The sequence below is a fragment of the Drosophila ficusphila genome, unplaced genomic scaffold (genome assembly GCF_018152265.1).
Source record: "Drosophila ficusphila isolate 14025-0441.05 unplaced genomic scaffold, ASM1815226v1 contig_106, whole genome shotgun sequence".
In the NCBI taxonomy this organism is placed as follows: domain Eukaryota; kingdom Metazoa; phylum Arthropoda; class Insecta; order Diptera; family Drosophilidae; genus Drosophila; species Drosophila ficusphila.
This window is the reverse complement of record NW_025063993.1, coordinates 5,066,377-5,092,349: the sequence shown is the minus strand read 5'-3', so window position 1 is coordinate 5,092,349 and position 25,973 is coordinate 5,066,377. Positions and strand designations below refer to the sequence as shown.

The following is a 25,973-nucleotide window of genomic DNA, read 5'->3' as shown; positions in this document are numbered from 1 at the left end:
TGATGCTACTTTGGAGGGAGAGCTGGATTTTTTAGTTGAAACTCATCGAAGGCACTTGGAGGAAAGCCATATCAGCACCTGGTATGAGTGCGGTCCTATCATTCGCATCGTAAATTAAAAACAAAACGCATCGGCGGGCGCTTTTGAGCTCCGAACTAACTAAGTCTGCAGCAATTAATCAATTTTGTTAATTGCTTAAAGCAAGTGCCGCGGTCTAAAAATCTGAAATGCGTCGTTCAAACAGATGAAAGTGAAATCAGCCTGCCGGGCATTGCGAATTTCAGCCATTTGTGATAGGCAAAAAAGAGTGCTAAAAATATCGAGCAACAACAAAAATTGGCAAACCAAACAAAACTGCGTAAATAAGGCAGTTAAATAATAGAGCACAAGATTTGCAAAAGATAAAAAGCGAAAATTCGATAGATTTGCAGCTGGCCCTTTGACGTCACAGTGCATCAGCTGTTTTGCTGGCGGAGCACCCTGCTTTTTTCCATTTCGCTATGACGTAGGAAAGTCGCCCACTAACTGTTAAACACCCACTCTCAAATCCACTCGAAAGTAATCCCCAAATGGATAGCTCCATGTACTATGCAAGGGAGCGAATCGCCGCGAGCACAGAGGCTAATGTCAGGGTCATCGCAACGACCATGGCCTCATCTTTGGCCAATGGAACCATAGCACCACGAGCAGATGACGGAGGCGTCTCCATGAACAACTTTTATCCGGCGTTGGTTCAATGCTTCGGCATCATCATTTGCGGGTTAGTAACCACGGAGGGAACTTAGCACCCAGATAGTTGGCACACGCATCCTCACCGATAAGATTAACCATCGATTTTACCCCATATTGTAGTCTTTGTTATGTTCAGGTACAGAAGAGCCACCCTAAATAGAAATGGTTTACTTTGTTGGGCAGAATTTGTTGTACTGTTTATTGGGAACTTCACAACTATGATGATTTCAATTATTTATGGCTCAAGAATGGCTGGAGTAACATATTCGACTATAAAAGCCAGTCCACGGTACAATATTAATCTAGTTCCATCCAGAGTACTTTCAATTTATATTTATCAATATATAAAACTCAAAATTTAGAGACTCTTAGTTAAAATATACATATTAATAGACAAAACACAAAGGATCTATTTTAAATGAATTATAAGACATTAGTTACTAATGCATACATACAATAAAATAATATAGTTGGCTTGCCAATTTGTAATGGTTTGCCACATCCCACGCAAGGTCCAAACTCTGACAAAGATCACCTTATCGTTATGATTACTGGGTACGTGAGGCAAAGGAAAGTTGTCTGTGCACTTGCTCGTACAGTGACCAGCACTTATGTCGTACACCGTACACAGTCTCGAATCAATTTCTCTGATTTGTTTTCCCCCACTTATCGATTGACACTTGAATTTTATAATCGTCGGCAAACTGCTGTCTCACTGTCTGTGCGTACTCCAATTGGAGCGTTTGCTTTTTCAAACAAACCCAGAATTATCTTTAATCAGATTAATTATTTTTCATATTTTTAGAATTACGATTCGCAAAAACAGATTTATTTGGGTTAAATTTGGCGTGTCAGCAAAAGCAAGCTGTCTAAAATGTTGAATGAGGGTAACTTGTAAAAAAGGAGGAAAAAGATAAAATATATTTTAAACCTTTGTTTAGTTTGTAAATTCCTCTTACCCTCTTTTCTTGGGATTTTAAATTTATGTTGTTGTTCTTAGTATAATTGCGGATGCATTGCGAAAAATGTTATGCTTCATTTGTTAGCGGCTGTAAAAGGGTTATTTAAATTACAAAACTGCCGCTTAGTCATTGTATGTCGTTAACTGATATTGATTAATCAGTACCCTGAAAAATCCAAACATTTTAAACCTTTTGTTCCGGCTAATATGATGGGGAATTTCTTTGTTTCCGTTACCCGCTGGCTTCCCTTTGTTTACACGCCTATTAATAGCAATTATAATTAAAAGCGATTTCATAAATCTGAACTAATTCCCGCCGTTCGTGGCACTTTTCCCGGGAAATTGCCGTGAAGCCTCTATTAAAAATTTGACATACAAAAAATTGCTCAATAACAATAGGGTGCGGAATATGTAAATTTCCTAGCTCCCATATCAATCTTTATATATGCATCTGAGCCGAAACTTAATTGTTATTGGGCAATAATCGAAAGTAAAACGTTTAGAGAGTGCGAGAAAAAACATAAAAAACCAGCAAAACAATTACAAAAATGACCTTGCAATGCAGTGCTTAGTATTAAGCCTGTAAACAATTTCTAGACACTTCACCTGGGGCAGTATTTGCACATTGCCTTAATGGATTATGTAACCGCAATTACCGATTTGACTACCGACCGCTGCCAATTACAGGCGGTATGCATGCCCGGCCAACTGGCAGATGCACCTCCTCCAACTGTTCAATCAAACAATTACCGATATCTGCCATACAAAGTCGGGTACGATTATACATTACTTAACTGTTCTCTCGCCGCGTTCGTTGGCATCTGACTTTAGAATTCAACTCAACCAATCCGCTCTCAACTGTAAGAATACCCTTCTCAAAGAAAATTGTGTTCCCAATTAAAACAAATGATTAAAAATGTGTAATTTAAGGTTACTTTATGCAACATTTTTTGGATTTTATTAAACCTTTTCTAACAAGAAAATATAAAAAAAGTGTTGATTACATGGTGTGTAGTTATTAGGTAATTTTGTAATTGTTTTAAATATCAGTAAAAATAAAAATTTTGCAACAGCAATTAAAATAGTTTTACCTTTTTCACAATCCCATCTTATCAGGACACCCATCAAAAGAATTCTTCCCGCAAAATACACAGCTTGTTTAACTCTATAATTATAGGGTAACCGAAAGATACACATCATTTCCAGTTTAAGTGATGCTCGTAATGCAATTAAATTTTATTTTACGACTCTTATCAGATCGAAATTATATTTAATCATTTATTTGATGAATCTTACTTTGCTCGTGCTGAACGAGAGAATTTGAACGACTTGCTATAGACTTTTACTGTGTGATATAGAGTGGGAATAAACTGATAAGCGCTACCCGTAATTACAGGTGTATAAATACCTTAGCTTCTTACGGTTATAGATTCAGCTATAAAACGAGTGCAATTGTGCATTGATTTTCTTCGAAGTATATGTGAACCGTTCTAATCGCGACATTCGCAGCTGTTCTTTATTGGTTTCTAGACGAGAGTTTCCCGAAAGGTCGCCCTGCAGTGTTACAGAACTTAATTAACCTATGTATACTGTGTTTCGGCACGTAAGGTGATTCCAACCTCTCATTAAAAGCCGTTTTTTTGAAGTGTATCAGTATAGTTTTCTTCTTCTAGGCTGACTAATTTTGGTTTTGTTCCTCTCGACTGACTTTCTAGAACACTTGTTTTGCTCAACAGTCAAATAAGTAAAGTAAATAAGGGAAAAAATGGTTGACGTTTTGAAGTATAAACTTTTTTTTTAGGAAGAAACACTTGTTCAAACATTTATTTTTTAGACCCAAAAACAAAGGCTTTTGTCTGATTGGAACATAACTCACAGATTTGTCTAAGGTATCTATTAATGAAAGAGTTTAAAATAATTGATATAAGTTAAGTTGATAATGTGTATTATCAAGTCATCTAAATTAAATAACAAAATGTTTTTCTTTTAAATGTTAGCCAGGGTTTCCCCTTACATAAAGATGGTAACTAGGGTATTTATTTGTCTTTCTAGGCTCTCTTATCAGTCATGTAGTGTAACTTCACCCCACTAAACAAACTCAGATAATGTTCACAAGTGTTTCGCATTCCAAGGAAAGGCATTCTCACGAATTTATACTATATTACTCATGCGGTCATTCAAAACCAGAAGCTGGCGTCTGCCAATAAAATCAATATGTGCAGTGCGCCTTTTTCGGAGATAAGAGATTTCTTGGGTACTTCCCAACAACAAAAGCCACAACATCTGCTATAAATCCAGCGTAATTGCAATAAATTGTATTGAGTCATGCGTAAAGGTTGCTAAACTAGTTCGTTTAGTGCTGGGGGAAGTACTCCCAACTCCAGATCACTCGATTAATTAATTTGTCTCGCCCAGTGTGACAGAAATACAAATACGCGCACGACAATAAAAACGTTTACAAATTTTCGTTAACCAAGAGACAGACTTGAATCGAAACTGGTTTACGAGGGGATCACGTGTGGCACTGGTGATTGTTTTTGTGTTTTGTATGGATGCATGTAGTACACTTTTACACATTGATTAAGAGTTTCCGCCTTTCCGGCTGGCTGAGGTATTAGCATAATAAATAAACACCTTTTGCTCAGGGGGCGTGTCCCGACACGCCTTTACAACCCGATTAATGTGGTAATGTAATGTAATGTTCTCCTTTTGCTCGCTCCTTGTTGCAGATACATTGCCGGACGCTTCAAGATCATCAGCAATGCGGAAACCAAGGGCCTGGGCACCTTCGTTGGCACCTTCGCCCTGCCCTCGCTGATCTTCCTGTCCCTGGTGGAGCTCAATTGGAGCGCCGTGAACTGGAGCTTCCTGCTGGCCATGCTCGTCTCCAAGGCGGTGGTCTTCTTCGCCGTGCTGATCGTCTCCCTGCTGGTTGCCAGGCCCCTGAACTACGCCCGCGGAGGACTCATGGCCATCTTCTGCACGCAGAGCAACGACTTTGCCATCGGCTATCCCATTGGTGAGTTACTTACTTGTGGTTTCAAGCAATTACAGAAAAATCAATTAATAATACTAAGAATCTTATATTTAAGACTATATAGCTTAGGCAGATGTTTAGTTACTTAAAAAACAGGAACCAATATATGCATTTAAATGTAAACTAGCATTAAAATAATCGATCAATCAAATTATTTCCATTAAATTACTTATTTGTTAGACTTGCGTTTGCATAAAAAGCGAAGATAAAGCTTTCTATAGAAAATGCAATAATTATTTTGGAACCATTTTGTTTATTAGTCATATTTTATAAAAATAAATATTTAACGACTATAAAAAAAGCATTTTAAATAGCTAATTCTTAAAACTTGACACGAGTTAACCGATTACCGACTTCGCTTAATTTACTATTTAAAAAAAAAAGGCGTTCATGAGAGTTAATGAACAATTTGGTTAGGCAGTATTATTTTAAACAGTTTTTATAACTTGCATTAAATTACTTATCGCTCAAACTTACTGGGATGTTGTCGTTTAGTTTTATTGGGATAACTAAGAAGTTAAAAATTTAACGTTTTTGATTTCAATAAAGCGAAATAATTTGTTTAAGAAATTGTATGTATATTGCCTTGGGACCTTATAAATGCAAATGGTACTCTTTTAAGCTACTTTTATTTTTGTATCTCTGCAGTTATGGCGCTCTACAAGGATGTTCATCCGGAATATGCCTCGTATCTGTACCTGATGGCTCCCATTTCTCTGGCTATTCTAAATCCTATCGGTCTGGTGCTCATGGAGATCTCTAAAATAATCAAGAACAAGGAAGATGTGGTTGGTATTCGTGTAGAGTATCACAGTTTCGTTAAAATACTAATCTTTGAACCTTTTCAGACCCGCAATCCACCACTGTGTCCAGAAACTTGTCCAGCGGAGCAGCTGGCCAAACGGAATCGCTGCCTGGGTGAACGATCTATACTGGTTTTCAACACAATTGTGGCGCTGTTCTTCAACCCCTTGCTGCTGATGACCTTGCTGGGCGTAGCAGGCGGTTTCCTTTTTCCTAAAGGACTGCCTGAAATGGTGTCCAGTACCTTGCGTGTCCTTGGCCAGAGCTTTTCGGCCACAGCCCTGTTTCTACTTGGCCTGAAGATCGTTGGCGGCACAGGATCGGAAAAGAAGAGCACTGGGTTCCTATTGCCTGGTGTTCTCATACTGGTTAAAATGTAAGTTGCACTTCAAATATTTATTTATTCAGAAGATCAGCATGTGTATGTTGTTTTCACAGCTTGGTGCTACCGCTGGTCATCCGGCAAACAGTCAACATTATGCAGTCCGGCCAGAACTTCAACGACACCACCGAGCTGAGCACTTTCGGCTTTCTCTACGGCACCTTTCCAGCTGCCCCAGGCGCTTTCGTCATTGCGACTCAGTACAACATGGAGGTTGAATTGGTAATTAGATTGAATGAAAGACCCTCAAATTCCGCTCCCCATTAATTATGTATTCTTTTGTTCAGGTCGCTCGTAGCATGGTTTTCTGCACTTTCATCTCAGCGCCACTGATGTTTATATCAGCGAAAATGATATCGCTGACGAATCTGAAGCCGCTGGACTATCTGCACGAGTTGGACGCCTTCTCGTTCGACATCAGCGTGGCCGGTGCGGCAGCCTGTTGTATCGTGATAGTATTATTGATCGTGACGAAGCGCTTCAAGCGCATGCCGCAGAGAATCACTTTCTGTCTGGTGCTTTCGCAGGTTGGATACCACTAATTAATTGCTCTTTAATGGGATTATAAGCGTGTCATTTACAGCTCATGTGCTGCATAGGAGTCATCCTCTGGTCCAAAATGGAGCATGTGAACCGTTGGCCCTTGTACCTGCAGTTTTTCCTCTTCAATGTCGGCACCTACAGCACTCGTCTGTGGACAGGACTTTTGGCCATTTCCCTGCTCTTCCTGCAGTGCCGCAGCTTGTGTTTTGTCCTTAAACTGTGGCCCTATATGGTAAGTTATTTGTTAAACATTAAATAATTGTATATTTAAATTGAATCAATAATTTTTCGTTAACAGTTGGTATTTGCCTGGGGCGTGCCGGCTATAATTTCCGGCCTCTTGGTTGCCTTTGACTCAAACGTGATGTCGGGAGAGAAACATAATCCAAGCTTTCAGTATGGCAATGCTCAGGCAGCCATCTCAGTTTTTATGCTTGTCATGTGCTTCATAGGTAAAGGGAACTAGGAGTTAAGAAAATGTAACACAAAATAATGATGAAAAACCTACATGCATTTGAAGAGTTAAAACAAAACCATTAAGATCTTTAATTGTGGAATAGATAATATTACTTTACTGTCTTTTCCATTTGTAAGGTTTTAATTGGTTATATAATGATGCGTATAAAGTTTTCAATCTGAAATAATTACTGTTAGGAATTGAATGCAGGTTTTTAATATAGTTTTAAACTAATATTCTACATTTAATACGTTTCAGTCACTGTTGGTTGTTTGGTGCTGCATCAGCGTTATAAGAAACGCTACGAAAAGTACATGACCTATTCACGTGAGTTGTCCAATCCGGAGTTGGGTAGGTACCTACCGGTTCCGATCGAATTGAATAACTTCAAATGTTTATATTTTCACAGAGTCATCCGATTTGCATTCGACAATATCCACCACCAATTTACTGAGCAACACGGATCATTCGTCCATCCGGCAGAGTGTTCGCACGACGTCTTATTCATCCTCATCCGACGATGAGGAAATGATACCCACAGCTGCGGGATTGCCAACGAACAGGAGGAATGCTAATGGCAGTGCAGGAGGTGGATCAGGATCAGGAGGCGGAGGAGGAGGAGGTTGTGGTTCTGGCAATGGGACTTGCTGCTCGGGAGGAGCGCAGGTGACCACTCCTTCAACAACCAGCACTGTGGTTGTGGACATTGAGGATCTGTTGAATCGCACACGTCAACGTGCCAGTGGAGCCAACAACAAAGATGTGGACAAGATCGAAAGTGCACCTGTAGCAGATGAGTGAGTAGTAAAACTTAACGTAAATGTTTATAAGCGATATAACTTAAATGTGAATACCCTTTCAGAATTCGCAATCAAATGTGCAGCAGTTCCTTTAACTGTGGTCCAAGTACCTCACGCCAAAGTTGTCAGACGATCATCGAACGCTATGAGGATCAGAACAGGCGAGGACTTGAGCCATTGGAGCATCCCAGCGACACTGACGAACACCAGACACTAAAGCACACCGTGCTGCTGATCATCCTACTCTGCTCCATGTTCGTCGGCCTGGCGGTGTCCGTTTGGACCTTGGTCATGGAGGGAATGTCGGGCATATATCTGGAACTCAGTTTCCTCGATGCTTTCCTGAACTTTGGTCAGGGCTTGATTGTATTGGCCGTGTTTATAACGGACATGGGCGAGCTATTAATGCCAGTTGTCAAGCTGTGGCGCAAATTATGGTGAGTTTGGGTTATATGCCTTTTTCGTTTTGATTTTAGTGTATTTTAAATTTAAAGGTATGGAGCCAATGTCGTCAGTCTACCCCACTGGTCGAACCTACGTCCCGAAACCAAGCACATCTGCGAACAGTTCCGCAACCATCACTTGGAAAACTGCAAAAAGGATATTGCCAAGGACAGAAGGTAAGTCCGATCAGGATTAATTTTTTTTCCTAGAAAATATAGGGAGTTTATACACTTGAGTTTCCCTTATAAATACTCCTTATTTATAAATCCTTTGAATTAAAGCCCTTAGAATATTAAGCAGCAATAGGAATAGTTTTTTGGATGACCATAATTTTAATTTGAGTTAAACGATGTAAGTATTTTAAGTGGTTTTAATTTATTTTTTAGGATTCCCTAGCCATATTTTTCTTATTTCCATACAGTTTGATATAGACTAGATAGCTTATAGACTAGACTGATTAACTAATTAGTAACAAATTCTTTGAACTCTTCCAGGTGGCGCATTCGAGTGTATCGCAGGGTGTTCTATGGCACCGAGTTTGTCAGCTGGCTTATCGAGGTCGGCCTGTCCAAGGATCGTATGGAGGCTGTGCACTATGCCCGACATCTGGTGGATGGCAGGGTGCTGCGACACATCAACAACGTTTATCACTTCGAGGATAAACTGCTGCTCTACAATTTCTGCAGTCGCGCATAGAGGCAGCCACTACAAAGATGAAGCAACTACGCCAAATTTAGTTTGATTTCCTGTTTAGTTTACCGTATCTCTTGTATGTAATTTCGATTGCTGTGATTGTACGCCAAGCAAACGCGCACACACAATGCAGCCAATTGTGTGTGGGTCATGGCGAAGGCGAGTGGGAGGACGAGCTAGTGAATTTGTTTATATTGACCAAGTAATTTGCTTGGCACACGAAAGTTTATTTTTTAAATGTTTATTACTAAGTAATTGACTCAGCCGACTTTGGCGGGGGGCTATCGGCTGGAGCTTTTTGTAGTGCAATATAGAATACCGAATGTAACAGATGATACAAGTTTCCTAGTTATTCTAAATATGTATCTTTGTATCCTTAACGCAATTCTGTGTCACAACTAAAGAGAAAACTGTGCATAAAACGCTATAAACGAATATCGAAATATGTACACACGTAGTATAGTAAATACCCATGAATAAATATATATATACATGCATATATACCTCAAGCCGCGAGGCGCAAAGAACAAAACATTTACCATGCATTTGTGTCGCATTCGATTTCAATCTTGATTTGCATTGTTTTTTGTTTCTTTCAACACAGCCTTTTGATGCCTGCTGTTTGTTGACTTCCATCCGAATCCGAATCTTGAGCCTTAGCCATTCTCGATCGGCTTTTGGTCTTGCACGCGTCGCTCAATCTGCGTTCTGCGTGTCTGAAATATCAATCGCCCTTAATTCCGGACACCGGCAACTCGATTAATTGTTTGCCAGCCATCTTCGATTTAATATTCTGCCAGCGATGCGCAGAGCTATCTTTTGGTATGCGCCTGTCTCCCATAAACATTCCCGGAGAGAAGTCTCGATGCCTCGACTCTTCTCGCCAATCCATTGAAGTTCTGGTTTGTTTGTTATGCTAAATGCAAGTAAGTGCAAGATGCGCTGGCACACTGACTACCAAAATGATTCGCTGGTTGTGGGAAGTAATGAGTCACATGGGGTTCAAATTAAGTACTTCCCTTTATTACTGCTTTTAATAGTAGAAACCATTATGTTCTTAAGCGAGCAGTTTTGTTGACTTTCCCTTTAACCTTGGAGGAAAGCGGGAGATATCAGGGACAGCCTATCTCAACTTATAGGAACCTAATGCAGGCACAAGGTCTAATCAAACAATAACATTGGAAGTCGATTGGGCCATGAGCTTTATTAAACACAAATAAAATTGCAAAAATGGCTCATAAACGGGAGTTGCACTAGCCAAGGGAAAGCAAATTTCATTCTAGAAAATTTAAATAAATACGATTTTAAAAAATAATAATTTTTGGAGTGCACAACATTTAAGGACTCCCTTAAATGACTTTATTGTTTTTGATTAATTGTTTTAAAAAGAATAAATTGAGCAAAATAAGCAGTCATAACAGACATATTGAGCAATTTAATGACATTGTTTTTTAATCTACGGTTTATTTTCAGTGTAATTTCATGTGTCAACAGACACGTTTGCCAACCATTTCAGTGTGTCTTTTACGACCTTATCGGTATTTACAAACAATCCACGACGATATTGGGGGTTTACAGGGAACTCGGAGCTTATTTGCCATATTAGAACGAACTGCAATGTGCCATTAATTGGCGTCACGAGTGGAGTACCCTGTCATGACCTCATATCCCCAAGTGGGTGCAAATCCTGGCCCATTAATCAGCCGCTTTATGTCTGAGAAGTGCTCACCGAATAAGCGCAAATAGTGCGTTATTATTTATTCATTTAATTTTGCAAAAACGCGCCGAGGAGGGTCAGAGGTCAGTCAACCCTTGAGCCACCAAAAAGCAATTTTTATTTGTCCCAGCCATAAAATCCACCCCACGCCGAATGGTCCGAAATATATGGCCTGCTGTCCACGTTGCTTTGGGCGTCCAATTTCGAGGCGTACAATTAATAGACACCGAAACCAATTCTAGTGACGCTTAACGAGGATATCAAGGGACACCCAATTCTAGGACAGCAGCAGCATTCACATTTTGAGTTTTGTTGCCTTTCGGGGAATTAACTAAAAATAGTCCAACCGCATGACGTCTGCAGAAGGCGTTGGGATGATACTTGAACCGCAATTCCTCACCACAAGGACGACATCACACAGCCGCAGGCTCGTTAATTCTGTCCAGCTGTAGATGTAGCATTTTTATTTCCAGTTCCTCATACGCCCCGTTGTCGCCACAACAAAGAGCAGGCATCCCATTTCAACCATCCCGAAATGGATCTCCTCATCGCCGATTGCCGGCTTCCGCTTTTTTTCGTGGCTAATTTCCCATTCGAAATGCAAGTATGCGATTCTTTCAATTAAATAGGTATAAGTTTTCTTATACTATTTTCATCGAATCATTAAGTTTATTACATTTTCTTTGATGAATTAGCTTCCGAACTTTCGGCGGCAACTACAAATCCAGAAAATCACTTCAAAAATTACAAATGGCTAAATCTAAATTGTTAATTTTCAATAGAACGCCTGGCAAGTTAATTCAAAAAGCTCAATCAACAAGCATAACAAATAGCACTCAGTGTACTCCTCCGTAGATACACTTTCTTGCATTATTTTCAGGGATTTTATCATAAGTATCTGAGGTTTAGTAAGCCGTTTTAATACATCAATAAACATTTTTATTGGGAAAGTAAGCTTCCGACAATATCATGTGAACAGTTCGTGTTAACGAGATAGGGGTTAGATAAAAATCCGATTACAATAGTAAACGTAAAGTCGATCACGGAAGTGTGAATTTTCTCTTTAGTCATCACTCAATTTAAAGAAAGGAGTCACAAAAAAATTTAAATGAATCTAAAAAATGTGCAATAGTTAAAAATTTAATTTTGTTTTGTTGTTCTTTACAATCTAAAAAGTGACTGTTCAAATACGTTCTTCGATTCCCAGTATTCTTAGGCCACATAACCAAAATATTTAAAATGTATCATCAAATATAGCTTAGAAACGAGATAAAAAATAAAACAAGTAATAAACAATGTTAAAAAATTTTCTGTAACACCTACAAACTATATTTATTTTTAGATGCGAATAAATTGAATAAAGACGAAATTAGGTTCTCATTTATCTTTGTAATTCTTAGAACGTTGAACAGAAATATTACAATTTTTTTATTCTTATTTTTCTTTCTTTATTTTTATTATTCTTAGCGTTTTTTTTCACAGAATTAAGTTTTTATGAGTAAAATCCATAATTACAAATGCTTTCAGGTCAAGTGTGAATTTCATTTTTATATAAACTTTTCAACTTAAAAATTAAAGTAGAATTCGAGATCTTGAATAAGTTTATAAATATATTTTAAAATATATAAAAATTAGAAATATAAACTGGTCATATTTTCCTAAAAAAAATCACTTGGAAAATAATATTTCCAGATAAAATTGATATTTTTGGGCAGCCCAATTTGATAGGGTATAAAACAATAAAATTTGTCGTGCTATTTTGACCGTTCGCACACGTTTAAAGGCGCTGGCACGAGCTGTGCATTCTCGATGGGGTGGTTCTGCCTGTGGGTGTTGGTTTTGGGTTGGGACGGTTCAGTGGGGTGTCTATGGGCTGTATAGTATAAGTATAGTATACTGCATGATACATCCGATCCGTCCGGCCGACCACCAACGGCGGCGCCAGCCGAAGCGAAGCCGATCCAGAGCCGAGGCCGAGTGCTTGCCAACTGTTGAGCAAGGAGCCGCACCCCCTGGAGACCCCGCCCCGCCCGTTCCGATCTGCCCAACCACCCACTTTCGTATATAGTATATAGCTTGGGGCCAAAGGCAGCAGCCGACGAACGCGCCGCTCGGTGGACTAGTCATTCTAAATCGACGCCTGGCTGACTGCAGACGCTCCTCGGATCGAATCGGCATCGCATATATATTACACACATACACACTTAGTACAAGTCGGTTAATCAAGTGTCGAGCGCTCTAATCATTAATTAAGTGTCTTAAGAAAATAATTCCAATTTGGCTATCGAAACGGGTTTCCATCTACTGCAAGTGCGAGCGACTATGTTTGTGCGGCAGGCTCATTTGTGAAAAAGAAATATCGTTTGCAACCAGTTAAATTTTCACCTCAATTGCCATCGAGTACAATTATCACACCGGCTAAATGGACAGCTCAACAACACCTGCTGTGGACCCCTTGGCGCCGACAAATGCAACCTTTGCGGCGGCTCCAAAGGCCCTCTATGCGAATCATAATCGCCTGATCATTGGAACCATTGTCATGGTTCTGGGCGTTTTTGGCAATTCGCTGGCCCTCTTTATTTTGGCGCGTAAAAAACACAACAAGAACAGCAAATACACGCTCATGTTGCGGTGAGTGCACCTATGCATTGAGAAAAATCATTAACATTTGGTTATTATTTTGTACAATTAACTGCAAAGGCGGCGAAACCTTTAACACTTAATAACAGCTTTTTGAAATGCCTTAAGTTAAAGGTGATTAAAACGATCTAAACTAAAGAACAATAGTTTTAACATTCCTTTCCGAATATATGTATAATATTAAACTAAAAATAAAATTGTTTAGTTTAAATAGCATAATATTTATAGTAAGTTTTTGAAACTAGCGAAAAGTATACAACATCGAAGCCTAATTAGACCACCCAAAGTAATCTGTTTTTCATATTTTCTCAAAGTGTAACAGCTACTCATTTTATGCTCTTAATGTTTGTGACTGTTTGCGGCCAGTTCATGGCTATGTTAGTTTATTCAACCTGCTCTCAACTGCGGCCACTATATAGTGTTCGATTTTATGCCGATGCGGGACCGATTTGCATAGTCTGAATTGTTTTATTTGGCCGGGCTTTGTTTTTGGTTTCTTGCATATCTTATCAAATGACGGAATTAGTTCAGTGGCCATGTGTTTTGCCGGTGAGATTCAGACAGTATTCCAGCCTGTTTAATGCAATCTTATCGGCAACATGGGAATGCAGCAATTGCGAATGCATTAAAAGCTTTATGGTGTAACTAAAGACAAGAGATCGGAGCTTGACCAGATTGGCACATTCAAATTCCATTCGGAAATTAAGAGCCAATAATTTGGCAAGCTGTTTATATCTTATTTTCTTTTTATTTATAGTTTTTAGACTTTTTATTGTCATAGTAAACTTACAAGGAAAAGCATATTTAATGACTTAATGTCTCAGGTTGTCTACATGAAATTAAGCAATCCTAAAGGGCGTGTAATTTATAATATATATAACTGACAAAGTCATATTTATGACACAATAAAAAATTCCTTAGGCTTATATGCCAAGTATTTGTCATAATTTTTATTGCATTTATCAGCATTGGCCCCTGACAGATTCACTGAGCTTTATTCTAATTTGCACCCTTCCCTCGATTTTTTGCTGAGACGACAGTGCGTATGCGTAATATGCGCAAATTGCTGTCGCCAGCAATTCAAGCCATCAAGGGAGCAGAAATTAAGGAGAGCTCCACTCCGAACACGAGGCCTCCTTTTGGCAGAGCCTTTGATCTGTAATTTGATTGATTGAATGAGCCCGGTGATTGGCACTTGAGCACTTGAGCGGTGTCGATAAATCAGGGTATCCAAATGACATCACAGGCAATCTTATTGTTTTTCGCCCCTAGAAAAGAACCGGAATGTGAATTTCCCCACTGCGAAAATAAACAATGAGTTTGCTATTACAAGTCAGCAACACAACTTTGCACTGCTCGTTGCAAATCGAAAATTTAGACATATTCGCCCTGTAATGAGCAGTTTTCGAGCTTTTGCTTCCAGTTGAATTTTTACAACGCACCATAAATTGATTTTTAGTAGTTTCTGCGTTGCAAACATTTTCAAAGGTACATATATAAGTTAGTAATTCAAATAAAATGAATAAAGGCATGGCGCCGGCGACGATAAGCTGAGCATATTGCCCCACCTTCGATCCCCGGGAGCTGTTCATCCCATTTTTTATTCTAACCCAAACAGAAGTTTTCATTTATTTTCAATGGAAAAGCCCTACATCTATAGATTTTCATCTCATCCGGTGACAAATGAGTTTCCTGTGTCAACGGCGCCCCAAAACAATCAAAAATAAATACACACACATTTTTCACAAATGCAATATGGGACTGTTCCAATTAAAGGGAAATACTTTATCAAACTGACTATCGACAGACACATTTTTCATCAAACCGATACTGTTTATATTTACAAGTTGGGTATGTTGGGCAATGATTGCACTCAGGTATTTATTAGTAGTTGTAATAAATATAAATATATTTTTTTTAACCTAAATGCTGTTTACTTTTTTCTGAGTTTTAGAATTTGAAACAATTAAAAAATCAAAAAAATTTACATATAATATTTGATCTATGCAGTCTCAATTTCAAATTTTCAAATACGCTTTTTCTAGAAAAATAATAATATTTATAATATTGTTTTAAGAGACGCTCGGCCTTCAAAGCTTATCAATAAAGCATAGAATGTTTGTTTATTGTTTAATAAGATATTTATAAGCAGCTATAATACAAATTGGGTATTCTTTTTTGACTACAAAAGATATCCATATAATACTTTTGGCAGCTTACTTATTTCATACAATAAAGCGCTTAAAGTGCGAGTCACGTCTGAGGCAGCCAAAACCAGTAGTTGTGCAACCATATGGGGCAGCTATAAGGTATCTTGATTGAAAGTTTCGTCTTACCAAAGTGGCAATAAATTAAAAACACTTCGCTATTACACTTATTGTTCCGTCAACTTACATTCTCGGTTTATGATAGGACATAATGGTTGCTCGGCAATTCAACGCTAATGGAACGAAACAAATTTATTATCGAGTAAAAATGCGTTAAACCAAGATGATCTCAAATTATGGGAGTCCTTAACCATTTCAGATGCCTGGCCACCAACAATCTTTTGGCTCTGCTGGGGATGTTAACCACGACCCTGCTGAAAATCTATCTTCCCAAGGATGTCCTGCAGTCCTTTGTGCGAATGGACTGTGTCGGACTTGTGGTCTGGCGGTTTTTCGGCCTAAGTTCCGGTTGTATTGCAGCAGTGATGGCAGCCGAAAGATGGATGGCCCTCGCCAGACCCTTCATTTACCACAAGGTGCGAAGTTAACCATAAGAAAGGGAGAACTTATTTCAAGATTGAAACGAATTTAATTAGTATCAAGTGATAAATGGTCTTGAAGCAAAGGATTTGTTCTAAAACTTATTGACTTTCTGTTAAAGCTGAAAAACAAAACAGAAATCAGCCTGCCTAAGTAGTCAATAGATACGACAATAAGCGTATTTTACAATAACATATAAAAAACAAAGTGGTTACAAATTCTCTTTAATACTTTCTGAACTTATGTAACAATTTCTTAAATTTTAAATAAGAGTAAAAGGTAATTTATTGGTTAATTACAACCAATGACTTGATAGGTAGGCAGGAAATGGTAGACCCTACAAATCATTAATCTAATGGTAATTTATCTCCCCCCAAAGCACATCACCTACGAGCTGATCCGCAAGAGCATCAATAGCATACTGATCGTGGCCGTGATCATCACGTTCCTGCCATTCGTTGGGTTCGGCGCGTATATTGATGAATCGAATCCGGATCGCCTGAAGTGCATACGATATCGCGATGCACCGGGAGTGTGGAACAAGTCGTACGCGGTGCTCTTTATGGTCTTTGGTAATGTTCCTACAATCCGGTTATTGGATGTCCAAACTGAGCCAGGAATCGATTTCGAACAGGTACCCTGTTGTGCATCGTGATCGTGGCGTGCAATCTCTTCGTGGCCCACACGTTGCTCTGTGTGATTGGAAGGAGCCGCACGGCCAAGCGGCACATGCACTACGACCTGGTCTCGCGGGACAAGGCCAGCACCATTAGCATCGATCCGGAGAGCAGCAGTGGCACCACCCTCTACCAGACGCAGCTGAGCTCCGGGAGCGGAAACAGCCATCGCAGTGTCCAGCCGACGAGGCCATTCCGGCACAGCGTCAGCGTCACAATGGCGGCCACGGACTCATCGCCGGTCGAGATCAAGTTCGCCAAGCTGATGGCCTTCCTAAGCATCTCCTTCGTCATCTGCTGGATGCCACAGATGGTGAGTCCTGGGGGATAACTAAAAATATATAGATATCTCCTTACCTTAGTTGCTTTTGCATTGAGAAAGTTATGTTTTAATGGCCTATCCACTTCGTAGGAATAAAACTGTCTGTTTGAAATTTGTTTTGAAGGTTTTACTTAGTCGAAGCTTGTTTACATTTGCATGTACATATAAATGTTATCATTCAATAATATCTGATTATTTCAAGATAGCTGTAGAAGTATTGCAAAAATTCTAGTAAACTAAAAACTTTATCTTGAGTTACATACGTTTTACGTTACGTTTTATAACAAAGAAATTATCGGTTTTGCATAAATATTATTATTATATTTAATGAAGAAAAGGAGTTAGATATTTCTTAACGGAAAATAAGTAAAATATATTTTCCACATGCCAATTTTTCTTTTGTTCCGACAAACGATACGTTAAACAGAAAAATTCTTTGTTTGGGCGATGGTCGCCAAAAAGTATACAATTATTTCTACAAGCTGAAGAACAAATCTCATTTCATTTAGGAACTCTTCTTATTTCTTATAAATGCATCCATAAAACCAAAATACTTTTGAACTTTTCTTCAAGATTGCAATCCCGTTGGCCATTGCTCCAGACCGAGTTCCAGCGTCGAACAAATTCTTCATAATCGCCGACGTTCTGACGGCTCTGCACTTCACCTCCGATCCGTACGTCTACGTGCTGAGTCGCTCCAAGTCCATCAACTGGTCGTTGCTGAGCTGCATCAAGCGCTGGAGGAGCGGATGGCGTCCAGGTGGCCTCCGTCGCTCCCAGAGCGACCAGAGCCGCATGCGCACCACCATGACGGAGGCGAATACTCTGGACTTTCACTAATATCGATCGATCCTCACATTGCACCCAAGTACTTATCCCCATGGCTCGGTGGCTCGGTGGGGTCTCACTCAATAAAAATAATATTAATCATAAAGGAACAGCGAATCCTAGTCTCGTAAGCTGTAAATAATATCCCTCACTTTGTGTCACACCATATCAAGGGTCAACTTAAATGCTCAGCTCATCAGATAATCTCAAAACCGAAACGCAACTTGTAGCATAAAATATACCGAATATGTGTGAATGTAAAATAAGTGCTTGTGTAATTTATTTGAACTTGAAAAGGGCTCTGGACTTCTAAATTTAATTTAATTTTATAAACCAAAGCACTACGATAAATAAATATTTAAACACGAAATGTGTAGCTGTATAGTATATAGTTATTTGACAAAAATGTGGTAGTGCTTTTGAAATCTATATTAGTCAACCCGAAAAAACAAAACAGAAATCGCATTTGTTTTACATCTACGTTTGTTTCTTTGTTTATTTTAAAATTTTATGATTACATAAGTTGAATGGTTGCTTGTTGGCTGGTATGGTATGCAGTGCTGGGAGGGGGAATTCAGTGTAGATCATATGGAAATCGATTCAAATTCAACCAAGTTGTTTGTGTTCTCCCCCGCCACAGTATCGAGAAGTTGTTGCGTCTTCAGATACAATGTGGTCAACTGTTGTTTCAGTGTGAAGGCGTCCGTCTCCTTGTCAGTTTCCTCCTTTCATTCAGATTATTTTATGCAAATCGGGATGCAAATGTCAAAATGTGGCAAGAGATCGATTTCATCTGTTTGTTCATGGTTCATGGTTCATCGTCCTCCTCCTGGCCGTGAATGTATATATATTTTCTTGTATAGAGTTAAAGTGTTTATGTGTTAATGTTAAATTACGAGCTCCTCCTCCGCCGCCTAATTAATTAGTAGCGGTTGTAGCGACCGCGGGCGCGTTGTCTTTGCGGCGTGGCCTTCGGACCGGCGGCGGCACGAGCTGGCGTTGCCTTCTTGGCCGGAGATGGCGAGGCGTCCGGCGTCGCCGCTGCAGCGGCCGCTGGAGCTGCGGCCTTGGCCGGGGTCTTGGCTGGCGTCTTGGCCACGGGAGCTGGTTCAGCGGGAGCCGGAGCCTTGGCCGGAGTTGGTTCCGGTTCGGGCTCGGGCTCGGCCTCCTGCTCCTCGTCTTGGGCCTCCATCTCCTCCTCACCGTTGTCCTGGCCGGCGCCATCGTCCTCGCCCTCTCCCTCGACCTCCTCGTCGCCCTCGCCCTCGGCATTGTCCTCCACCATCTCCACATCGTCATCATCACCGGTAGCCTCCGATGGATCGTACAGCTCTCCCTCGGCGCCCTCGGCGGCTTCCTCGGTGGCGGTGCTCTCGGCGGCTGGGGCCTCGGCCTCCTCCACCTTGCGCTTCTTGCGCTCATTCTCCTCCAGAGCGGCGGCGGCGCGCTTCTGGGCAATCTTCGTGTCGCTCGACTTCTCGTTGATGAACTTCAGGAAGTTGCGGTGATGGGTGGCCGTGCGCGAGTGAATCTCGGCGGTCACCTCGGTGTCGAAGAACTTGCTGCACACCGAGCACTCGTAGCACTCGAGCTTGGAGATCAGGCCGGGACCGACCGGGCGCTGCCAGTTGTACTTGGGCAGGCGGGTGTCCACCTCGCTGGGGATCTCGTCGCCGTCGGTGAAGTCGAGAATGCAGTCCTCCGGATCCACTGGCAGGGCCACCTCCTCCTCCTCCTGGCTCTCGTTGAGCTCCTCGCCCTCTTTGGTCTCGTCGGCGGCCTCGTCACCCTCCTTGGCCTCCTCGCCCTCGGCCTCTTCGCCCTCGGCAGCCTCGCCATCGCCGGCGCCCTCCTTCTTCGACTCGCCATCGGCGGCCTCGCCCTCCTTCTTGACCGGCTTCTTCTTGCGCTTCTGGGGCAGGCGGAGATCGCGTGTCTCCTCCTCCTCGGTGCTGATGGGCAAGGTCTGGCGCTTGCGCTCGCCCACCTTGGTGTTGCTCTCGGCGGCCTTCTTCAGATGCTCGGCGGACAGCAGATGGGTGTCGTAGTCGATGCGAGTGGCGAACTCCTTGTTGCACTCAATGCACTTGGGGTGCAGGAACTTCTTCAGCTGCAAGTGGCCCTCCGACTTGCGATGCGTCGAGATGTGGCCATGGAAGTTCAGGTCGCACATGGTGCAGTAGTCCAGCTGGCGCTGCTTGCTCTTTCCCATGCGCTTCAAGCGATCGAACTCGATCGACTTGAGCTGCTCGGCGATCTTGGCCTCCTGCCGGATCATGTTGGCCTTCAGGCGGTAGCTCTCCTCGATGCCCTCGCGCATCATCAGATGGGTGCGTCCCTTGATGTGGTTCTCGAACGAGTTGGCGTCCCACATGTGCTTCTTGCACAGGTGACAGTAGAACATGTCGTTCGGCACACTAGCGTACGGCGACTCCTTGGTGGGGCTATACATTTTGATCAGAGATCATCGGGTTTTGGGGAAAGGAATAGAGAAAGTAAAATTCATTAGTTATTTTTAATCTTTAATGCAAAGACGAGGATGCGTCTGGTCTGGATCTAGGAAAGAGAATACAATATTAGAGGAGTTGAGAGTGGTTCTCGCTGCAATTTATACTTATGATACGTACAGTACAGGCGATAGGTGAGTCATATAATGGTAAATGTCTTTAGCTATGATTTTGATGCGTTACGAACGTGAGTACGAATGAATTGCGAAGAAGAAATATGCTATAAATTTTAATGTTTAATATTTAAAGTCTAAGTTGAATTGATTATTCCCAGAAAACCGATAAGTACTTACAGCATATTTCTTTGAAAACGAAATCTTAAAGTTACGATCACATTTTTTAAAACAAAATATTTATGAAATAAACTAATGATATATAAATGTTTTTAAAACAAAAAGGAGAGGAGCTGGTATTTAAATATATATACAGTACTTTAAGAAACTAGAATGCAAATTAAAATTTAAATTAAGAACATCCTTTCAAAATGCAAATGTAGGTTTAATTTATTATTTCTCTCCTTTCTATTTCAAAAGCTTTAAAAATATGTTTAGAAAATACACAAAACGCAAAAGGTAGAGCCCAACCTTAAATTTTAATAACAGTTTGTAATCTAATTGTTTTCAAAAAAAATACATATTTAAACAAAAAGTACAAGTTTGGGTAGAATGAAGTTTAAACACATTTAACTAGAAGTTAAAGTTCCTCTACCCGAATGGGCGTGTTCCCGCCCACTTTGCCACATACACACATCAACATAAACGGCATCAAAAAGGCAGAATCCCTAATGAGAAACTAATTTTAGTTAAATTTACGTTTTAGAGATGTATGAGGAAACGCAATTAGAGAATTGGAATACCTAGTTTATGTAAAACGGTTTTATTTAAATATTTGCGCTGCTTAGTTTAATTCTTAAAGTGAAAGAAATAAGATTCTTTCGATTTGGTGGGCAGCAAAAAATGTATTCTTTTTGTTGTGGTTTTGGTTTTGTTTTGGAAAAGTTGTAGTAAGTCTTACCTCTCGATTTTCTTTTCGCCAGGAGTGGGTTCCTTCTTTTTATTTTGGTTGGCATTTTTGGCCAAAAGTTTCTTGGCACGATCAAAAGCATTTTGCTTGCGAATACCGCCGCCGCCCTGCTTTTGCGGGGGCTTGGGTCCACTACCAGTGGCGCCACGATTTTGGAAGCCACCTCCCTGGCCACGACGGTTATTGAGACGATTGCCGGCACCGCCGCCGCGACTGACCATCTACACATTGTTTCGTATTTCATTTTGGATTGACAATAACATTTTCACACGGAGCATATGTGAATTGGTTTTGGGTTTCGATTTCGATTTACAAACAGAGGCAAAATTCATAGAGCATTTTTCGAAAGGACAGAGACAATATGGCGCGGTCGACCATTTACAATATTTTTGTGGGGGGCGGAGCGATCAAATTGAACAGATAATTGATAATTGCAGGGAAAATATCGTTACAGAGATGTACAGCAAACGTTGATATATAGTTAAATATATATAAAAATAATGGCACATGGAGCAGATTGTATATTGATTTTGGTCAGTTCGACGGAGCAGTTGCGGCGGCCAATCAGTCGACGGGGATAGTTGGATATATATTGCATACATAAATATATATTCATATTCGTTGGCGTGTGGCGGCGAGTGACATTTAAAAATGGAATTCGGATTTTTGAGTTTCAGAGGCAGGAACGTCGAAGAAGAATTGGCGATGAATTTGCATTAGACATTAAGATATTAATAGGTATTACATATTGTGGTTTTGGATGTAATTATGTTGCACCATCAAGCAGTACCAGTACCAGATCGGATCAGTTTCAGTTTCAGAGCAGAGCAGATTAGAACATCGCATTGCGATCAATATCAATCGATCGAGCAATAGGTCAATCAATCATTGGCGTCGCACGGGAAGCATCATATAGTACAGTATACAGTATCGCATCGTCGGTGGAGATTCGCATATTGGCCATATTGTATGTGCATTGCGCGTGTGTGTGTGCGTTGAGTGAGTGTGCGTTGCATTTAATATTGTTCAATTTCATTTTGATTTTCGAAAATATTGTTGGCCGTTAATGGAATTTTTGTTTTTGGGCGGGGATATTGATTTTCGTCGATTGCAATGGATTATTGCAAATGGGAAGAGGAGGCGGCATCAACGGCAACAAAACGCAACAGCAACGACAACGACAACAACAACGACAACAGCGACGGCAGCAGCAACAACAACAGCAGCAATTATATATGCCGGAGCAGCAACAACAATATGGAATTCATTATTCGAAATATGCAAGACGATGCGGTTTCGATATTCGATATTTGAGGTGTATTGAAAAGCATCGAATTTTTTGAGTTTGGCATTTTTGGTTTTGGAAGAGAGAATAAAAATAGATAATGGATAAATTAGAAAAGCGTTGTGGCAATTAAAGTCCAGCCAAGAAAAGTTTGGTTGACTTGGCAGTGGATTTTCGGATAATATTCGAATTATAAATATGGTAAAAAGGTAATTAATTGCTTAAGTACATCTAGTAAAAGAATTATTGCAAATAAATTACTTATGATTCAATCTTGACATACAGAGATCATCATCATACTCTTTTCATCGTTAAGTGGAACAAGTGTTGGCGGTACATGTTTTAATAGGTACATTTCGTTATCAATGCGTGTGTATTTTATAAATTCTTCGTTTCTTTTATCTCTTTAATAATCTTGTGTGCAGTTTCTACGGAACTAAAAAAGTATTGCATTTAAATGGAACAAATGCGTTTTTATATTGAAAACCTTATACTACCACATCCATCCTCCTCGTTACATCTTTTAAATCCTGACTACACTGCACAATGTTCTCTTATTTATTTTTTCACAATATTCATTTTGCTAATTTTGTTTTTAGGCTGTCGGTTTAGTAAACTACAAGCTACGATTATATTCTGGATTTGTTTATCTCTTAAAGGAAAAGCATTAGCTACTTTTGGCCATATAACAATCTAACTAATGGGGAAAATAAACACAAAAATTATGTTCTGCTGTGGAGTGCAAAAGTGCATATTTAAGTTCGATATAATTTTTGTTTAGTTTGTGTTTATTAAATTAATAATTGATTATTGAAGAAAATCCGAAAGTTGAATTCACAATTTCAAATCATTTCTTTTAATACATATTACGGAAAAGCAAAGTTTAGACAAAAATATAAATTAAAATAAAGGGGCACATTTTTCATTCAATTATATTGCAGACCTCCACGGCACAAAACCAATTCGCAACACAACGAATCCAGCAACAGTATTAATAATAGTAACATAGGTTTAATAACAATTGGTGTCTGTTGGCATAGTCAACTAATTTGGGGGAAATTTAACTTTGTACATACCGGGCCGCCGCGTTGGTTGCGATTTCCCATGCCACCGCCGCCGCGAGGCAGATCGAGGAGCGATGGTGGATTCTGGTTCCTGAAGAGGTTGTTCAGCAGATTGTTGGCCAGGTTGATGGCCTGGGCGTTCATCTGACCGCCACCTTGGCGCATGTTGTTGCCAAACTGGCCGCCGCCGGGATTCTGCGACTCCCATGGCGACATGTTCATGCCGCCCATGCGGTTGGCGCCCATCGGTCCGCCATAATTGTTGTTGCCGCCTCCAAAGTTGCGGTTGCGGTTCTGGTTGCCACGGAATGCCATGTTGCCGTTGACCTTAAGGTTGTTTGCTAAACGATTCTGTGGATTTCCGTTGACCTTTACGCTGCAAAAATAAAAGAGAGATTAATTAGTAAACTGGTATTTTCATTACCATTTTAAGCAACAGAGTTTTGGATTTATTTGAGTTACAACTATACTTTTCCAGGACCTGCGATTCTGTTATAAGGCAAGGTTACTTTTATGTAGGCAATCAAAATATTATTTATTTTATATTGAATTAAATATTTAAACTCAAAATTGTTAAATGGAAAAACACACAGTTATAAATTGGCTAAATTCACATGTCATTCAAATAAAGAAATGTACAGTTAACATGTTGACTACTAAGTTGTCAAACTTAAAAATATTTTAAGTCTTTTGCTGTTTGGAAAAATATAATCTTATAAGCGCAAATGGGTTTTTAATTTCAAGCAGGAGATACATAAATAATTTTGGATTTTCGGGGGATGATGTGCAGCATACCTGACCATAATTTTGGAGGGTGTTTGGTTTTGTGGGAGAGTTTATGGGATGTGAAATGTAGGATTCGTATTTAAGCGAGCAATTAACTTAATACAAGCTGAAAATAAAACGGCACAAACAAAACAAAAACAAATATTAAGATGCAAGCGGGAGTATATTATTTTGGTTAGTAAGCCCCGGCCCTGTTTTCTACTACGGGTTGTTATTAAACCCTACAAAACCCGTAAATCAACCTTGCGTGCGTATACACACACCATCTCTTACATACATATATACATACACAAAAACAAAGAAGAAAAAGAAATGGAACCATTTTGGCGCTCTAGTCAGCAGTTTACATTAATAACTATCAAAACAGGTTTTTGCGACACTAACAAATTTCTGACACTTTTTTTTGCCAATAAAAAAGCCAAAAACCCTTAAATGTTTCTTACGTAGAATGAAAAAAAGATGGCGGAACAGACAGTGCGTGTGTATAGGTAATTGATTCAATCAGAAAGCCGGCCGGGCATGCGGGTGCGAACGAGAAGGTGATAGACAGAAAAAAATAAAGAAAACGCATTTTCTAGCAATAAAAAACTTGTTTTCGCCCCAATGACTTACACTACATGCATTAGTTTAACCTACACGTATGCTAAAATAAACTATACGACCCCAACAGATTCGCAAACCCCTCAAATAGAGCGTATGACAATAAAAAAAAGCACTCAATGTCCTCGTAAATAGCAATTACACTATTATCTCATTAGTTTATTCGCATGTACACGCGGGAGCCCCGATGAAAATCAATAATTACTATTTTCAGATTCCCAGGGAACGAGATAAAGAAAATTTACCCAACAGATACACACACAAAATATTTGCAGCCCAAACCAATGCACAAGCAAAGCACAAAAGCACTACGAATAGTATGAATTACCTCAGAAATGATGCAACGCCGCTTTGCCAATTACTGGATTATTGCACTATGATTTTTTTTCTTTAGCAAGTTGCTGCTACGCGAAAATACTTTCGTGCTCCAAAATTTCACGACGACGAAAAAAAAAATGGCTTCCCAGTGTTACCAGTCAGATATTAATTGTTTTTAGTCACTTTTCATCCTAAAAGAATTTCTATCCATTGCACCCACCATCCAACCTTTTAAGTGCACCTTCAAACCTAGTAAAGACATCTTCCCAGGTTAGTAAGTGCCCAAACCACAGTAAGCCGAGGCCGACTGTTTATTTTTAAATTTTGCATAGCGACTTGAATGATTTATTTGCATATGTACATAAATATCTAAAATATATTTTTTTTGAAACAGAAATGTTAAGAAAACTGTGTCTTAGCTTATCGAAAGAAATTAAATCAAATCGAAGTAATTACTGGATAAAGATTATTGTGCCGTAATTTTTCTCTTGTATTTCGAATTAGATTTCATGGTAACAACATCGGTATTATTTTATTTCCATTAATTTTAAATTGAGAGACTTGTTTACATAGAAACGGACAGACGTACAGTTATACAGACGTATT

At 39.8% G+C, this 25,973-nt stretch overlaps 3 protein-coding genes across 7 annotated transcripts; 2 read left to right on the top strand and 1 right to left on the bottom strand.

Annotated features, from left to right (window-relative positions):
* Nucleotides 1–97: 97 nt before the first annotated feature.
* On the top strand, nucleotides 98–9,385 carry LOC108099923 (integral membrane protein GPR155). 2 transcript variants are annotated; one of them, XM_017203593.2, is made up of 13 exons: nucleotides 98–760; nucleotides 4,423–4,712; nucleotides 5,379–5,518; nucleotides 5,579–5,910; nucleotides 5,973–6,138; nucleotides 6,204–6,443; nucleotides 6,500–6,691; nucleotides 6,758–6,911; nucleotides 7,175–7,243; nucleotides 7,326–7,713; nucleotides 7,779–8,153; nucleotides 8,211–8,336; nucleotides 8,655–9,385. In XM_017203593.2, exons 1-13 carry the CDS (start codon nucleotides 570–572, stop codon nucleotides 8,854–8,856), a joined length of 2,865 nt encoding a protein of 954 aa, XP_017059082.1. In that variant the 5' UTR covers nucleotides 98–569; the 3' UTR covers nucleotides 8,857–9,385. The 2 variants fall into 2 exon arrangements, with proteins under 2 accessions (XP_017059082.1, XP_017059081.1); XM_017203592.2 differs by having other exon boundaries at nucleotides 7,175–7,267.
* Nucleotides 9,386–12,704: 3,319 nt separating this feature from the next.
* Nucleotides 12,705–18,050, top strand: LOC108099876 (prostaglandin D2 receptor). The gene is made up of 5 exons (XM_017203527.2): nucleotides 12,705–13,201; nucleotides 15,737–15,953; nucleotides 16,337–16,529; nucleotides 16,592–16,947; nucleotides 17,530–18,050. Exons 1-5 carry the CDS (start codon nucleotides 12,993–12,995, stop codon nucleotides 17,794–17,796), a joined length of 1,242 nt encoding a protein of 413 aa, XP_017059016.1. The 5' UTR covers nucleotides 12,705–12,992; the 3' UTR covers nucleotides 17,797–18,050.
* Nucleotides 18,051–18,249: 199 nt separating this feature from the next.
* Nucleotides 18,250–25,527, bottom strand: LOC108099874 (zinc finger protein on ecdysone puffs). 4 transcript variants are annotated; one of them, XM_017203523.2, is made up of 5 exons: nucleotides 25,378–25,526; nucleotides 24,459–24,555; nucleotides 23,676–24,039; nucleotides 21,306–21,535; nucleotides 18,250–20,228 (listed from the first exon to the last, which is right to left on the bottom strand). In XM_017203523.2, the coding sequence occupies exons 2-5, from the start codon at nucleotides 24,464–24,466 to the stop codon at nucleotides 18,707–18,709; spliced, it is 2,124 nt and encodes a 707-aa protein (XP_017059012.1). In that variant the 5' UTR covers nucleotides 24,467–24,555; nucleotides 25,378–25,526; the 3' UTR covers nucleotides 18,250–18,706. The 4 variants fall into 4 exon arrangements, with proteins under 4 accessions (XP_017059012.1, XP_017059013.1, XP_017059014.1 ...); XM_017203524.2 differs by lacking the exon at nucleotides 24,459–24,555; XM_017203526.2 differs by lacking the exon at nucleotides 21,306–21,535 and having other exon boundaries at nucleotides 20,090–20,228; nucleotides 25,378–25,527.
* Nucleotides 25,528–25,973: the final 446 nt, after the last annotated feature.

Coding starts and splice junctions, on each gene's coding strand:
- LOC108099923 (XM_017203592.2), top strand. CDS start 570: ATGGATAGCTCCATGTACTATGCAAGGGAGCGAATCGCCGCGAGCACA. Junction 4,713..5,378: donor TGCCATCGGCTATCCCATTG/GTGAGTTACTTA, acceptor GTATCTCTGCAG/TTATGGCGCTCTACAAGGAT. Junction 5,911..5,972: donor GTTCTCATACTGGTTAAAAT/GTAAGTTGCACT, acceptor TTGTTTTCACAG/CTTGGTGCTACCGCTGGTCA.
- LOC108099874 (XM_017203523.2), bottom strand. Junction 21,536..23,675: donor GCAACCAACGCGGCGGCCCG/GTATGTACAAAG, acceptor AACAATGTGTAG/ATGGTCAGTCGCGGCGGCGG. Junction 20,229..21,305: donor GGCGAAAAGAAAATCGAGAG/GTAAGACTTACT, acceptor CAAAATGTATAG/CCCCACCAAGGAGTCGCCGT.
- LOC108099876 (XM_017203527.2), top strand. CDS start 12,993: ATGGACAGCTCAACAACACCTGCTGTGGACCCCTTGGCGCCGACAAAT. Junction 15,954..16,336: donor GACCCTTCATTTACCACAAG/GTGCGAAGTTAA, acceptor CTCCCCCCAAAG/CACATCACCTACGAGCTGAT. Junction 16,948..17,529: donor TCTGCTGGATGCCACAGATG/GTGAGTCCTGGG, acceptor CTTTTCTTCAAG/ATTGCAATCCCGTTGGCCAT.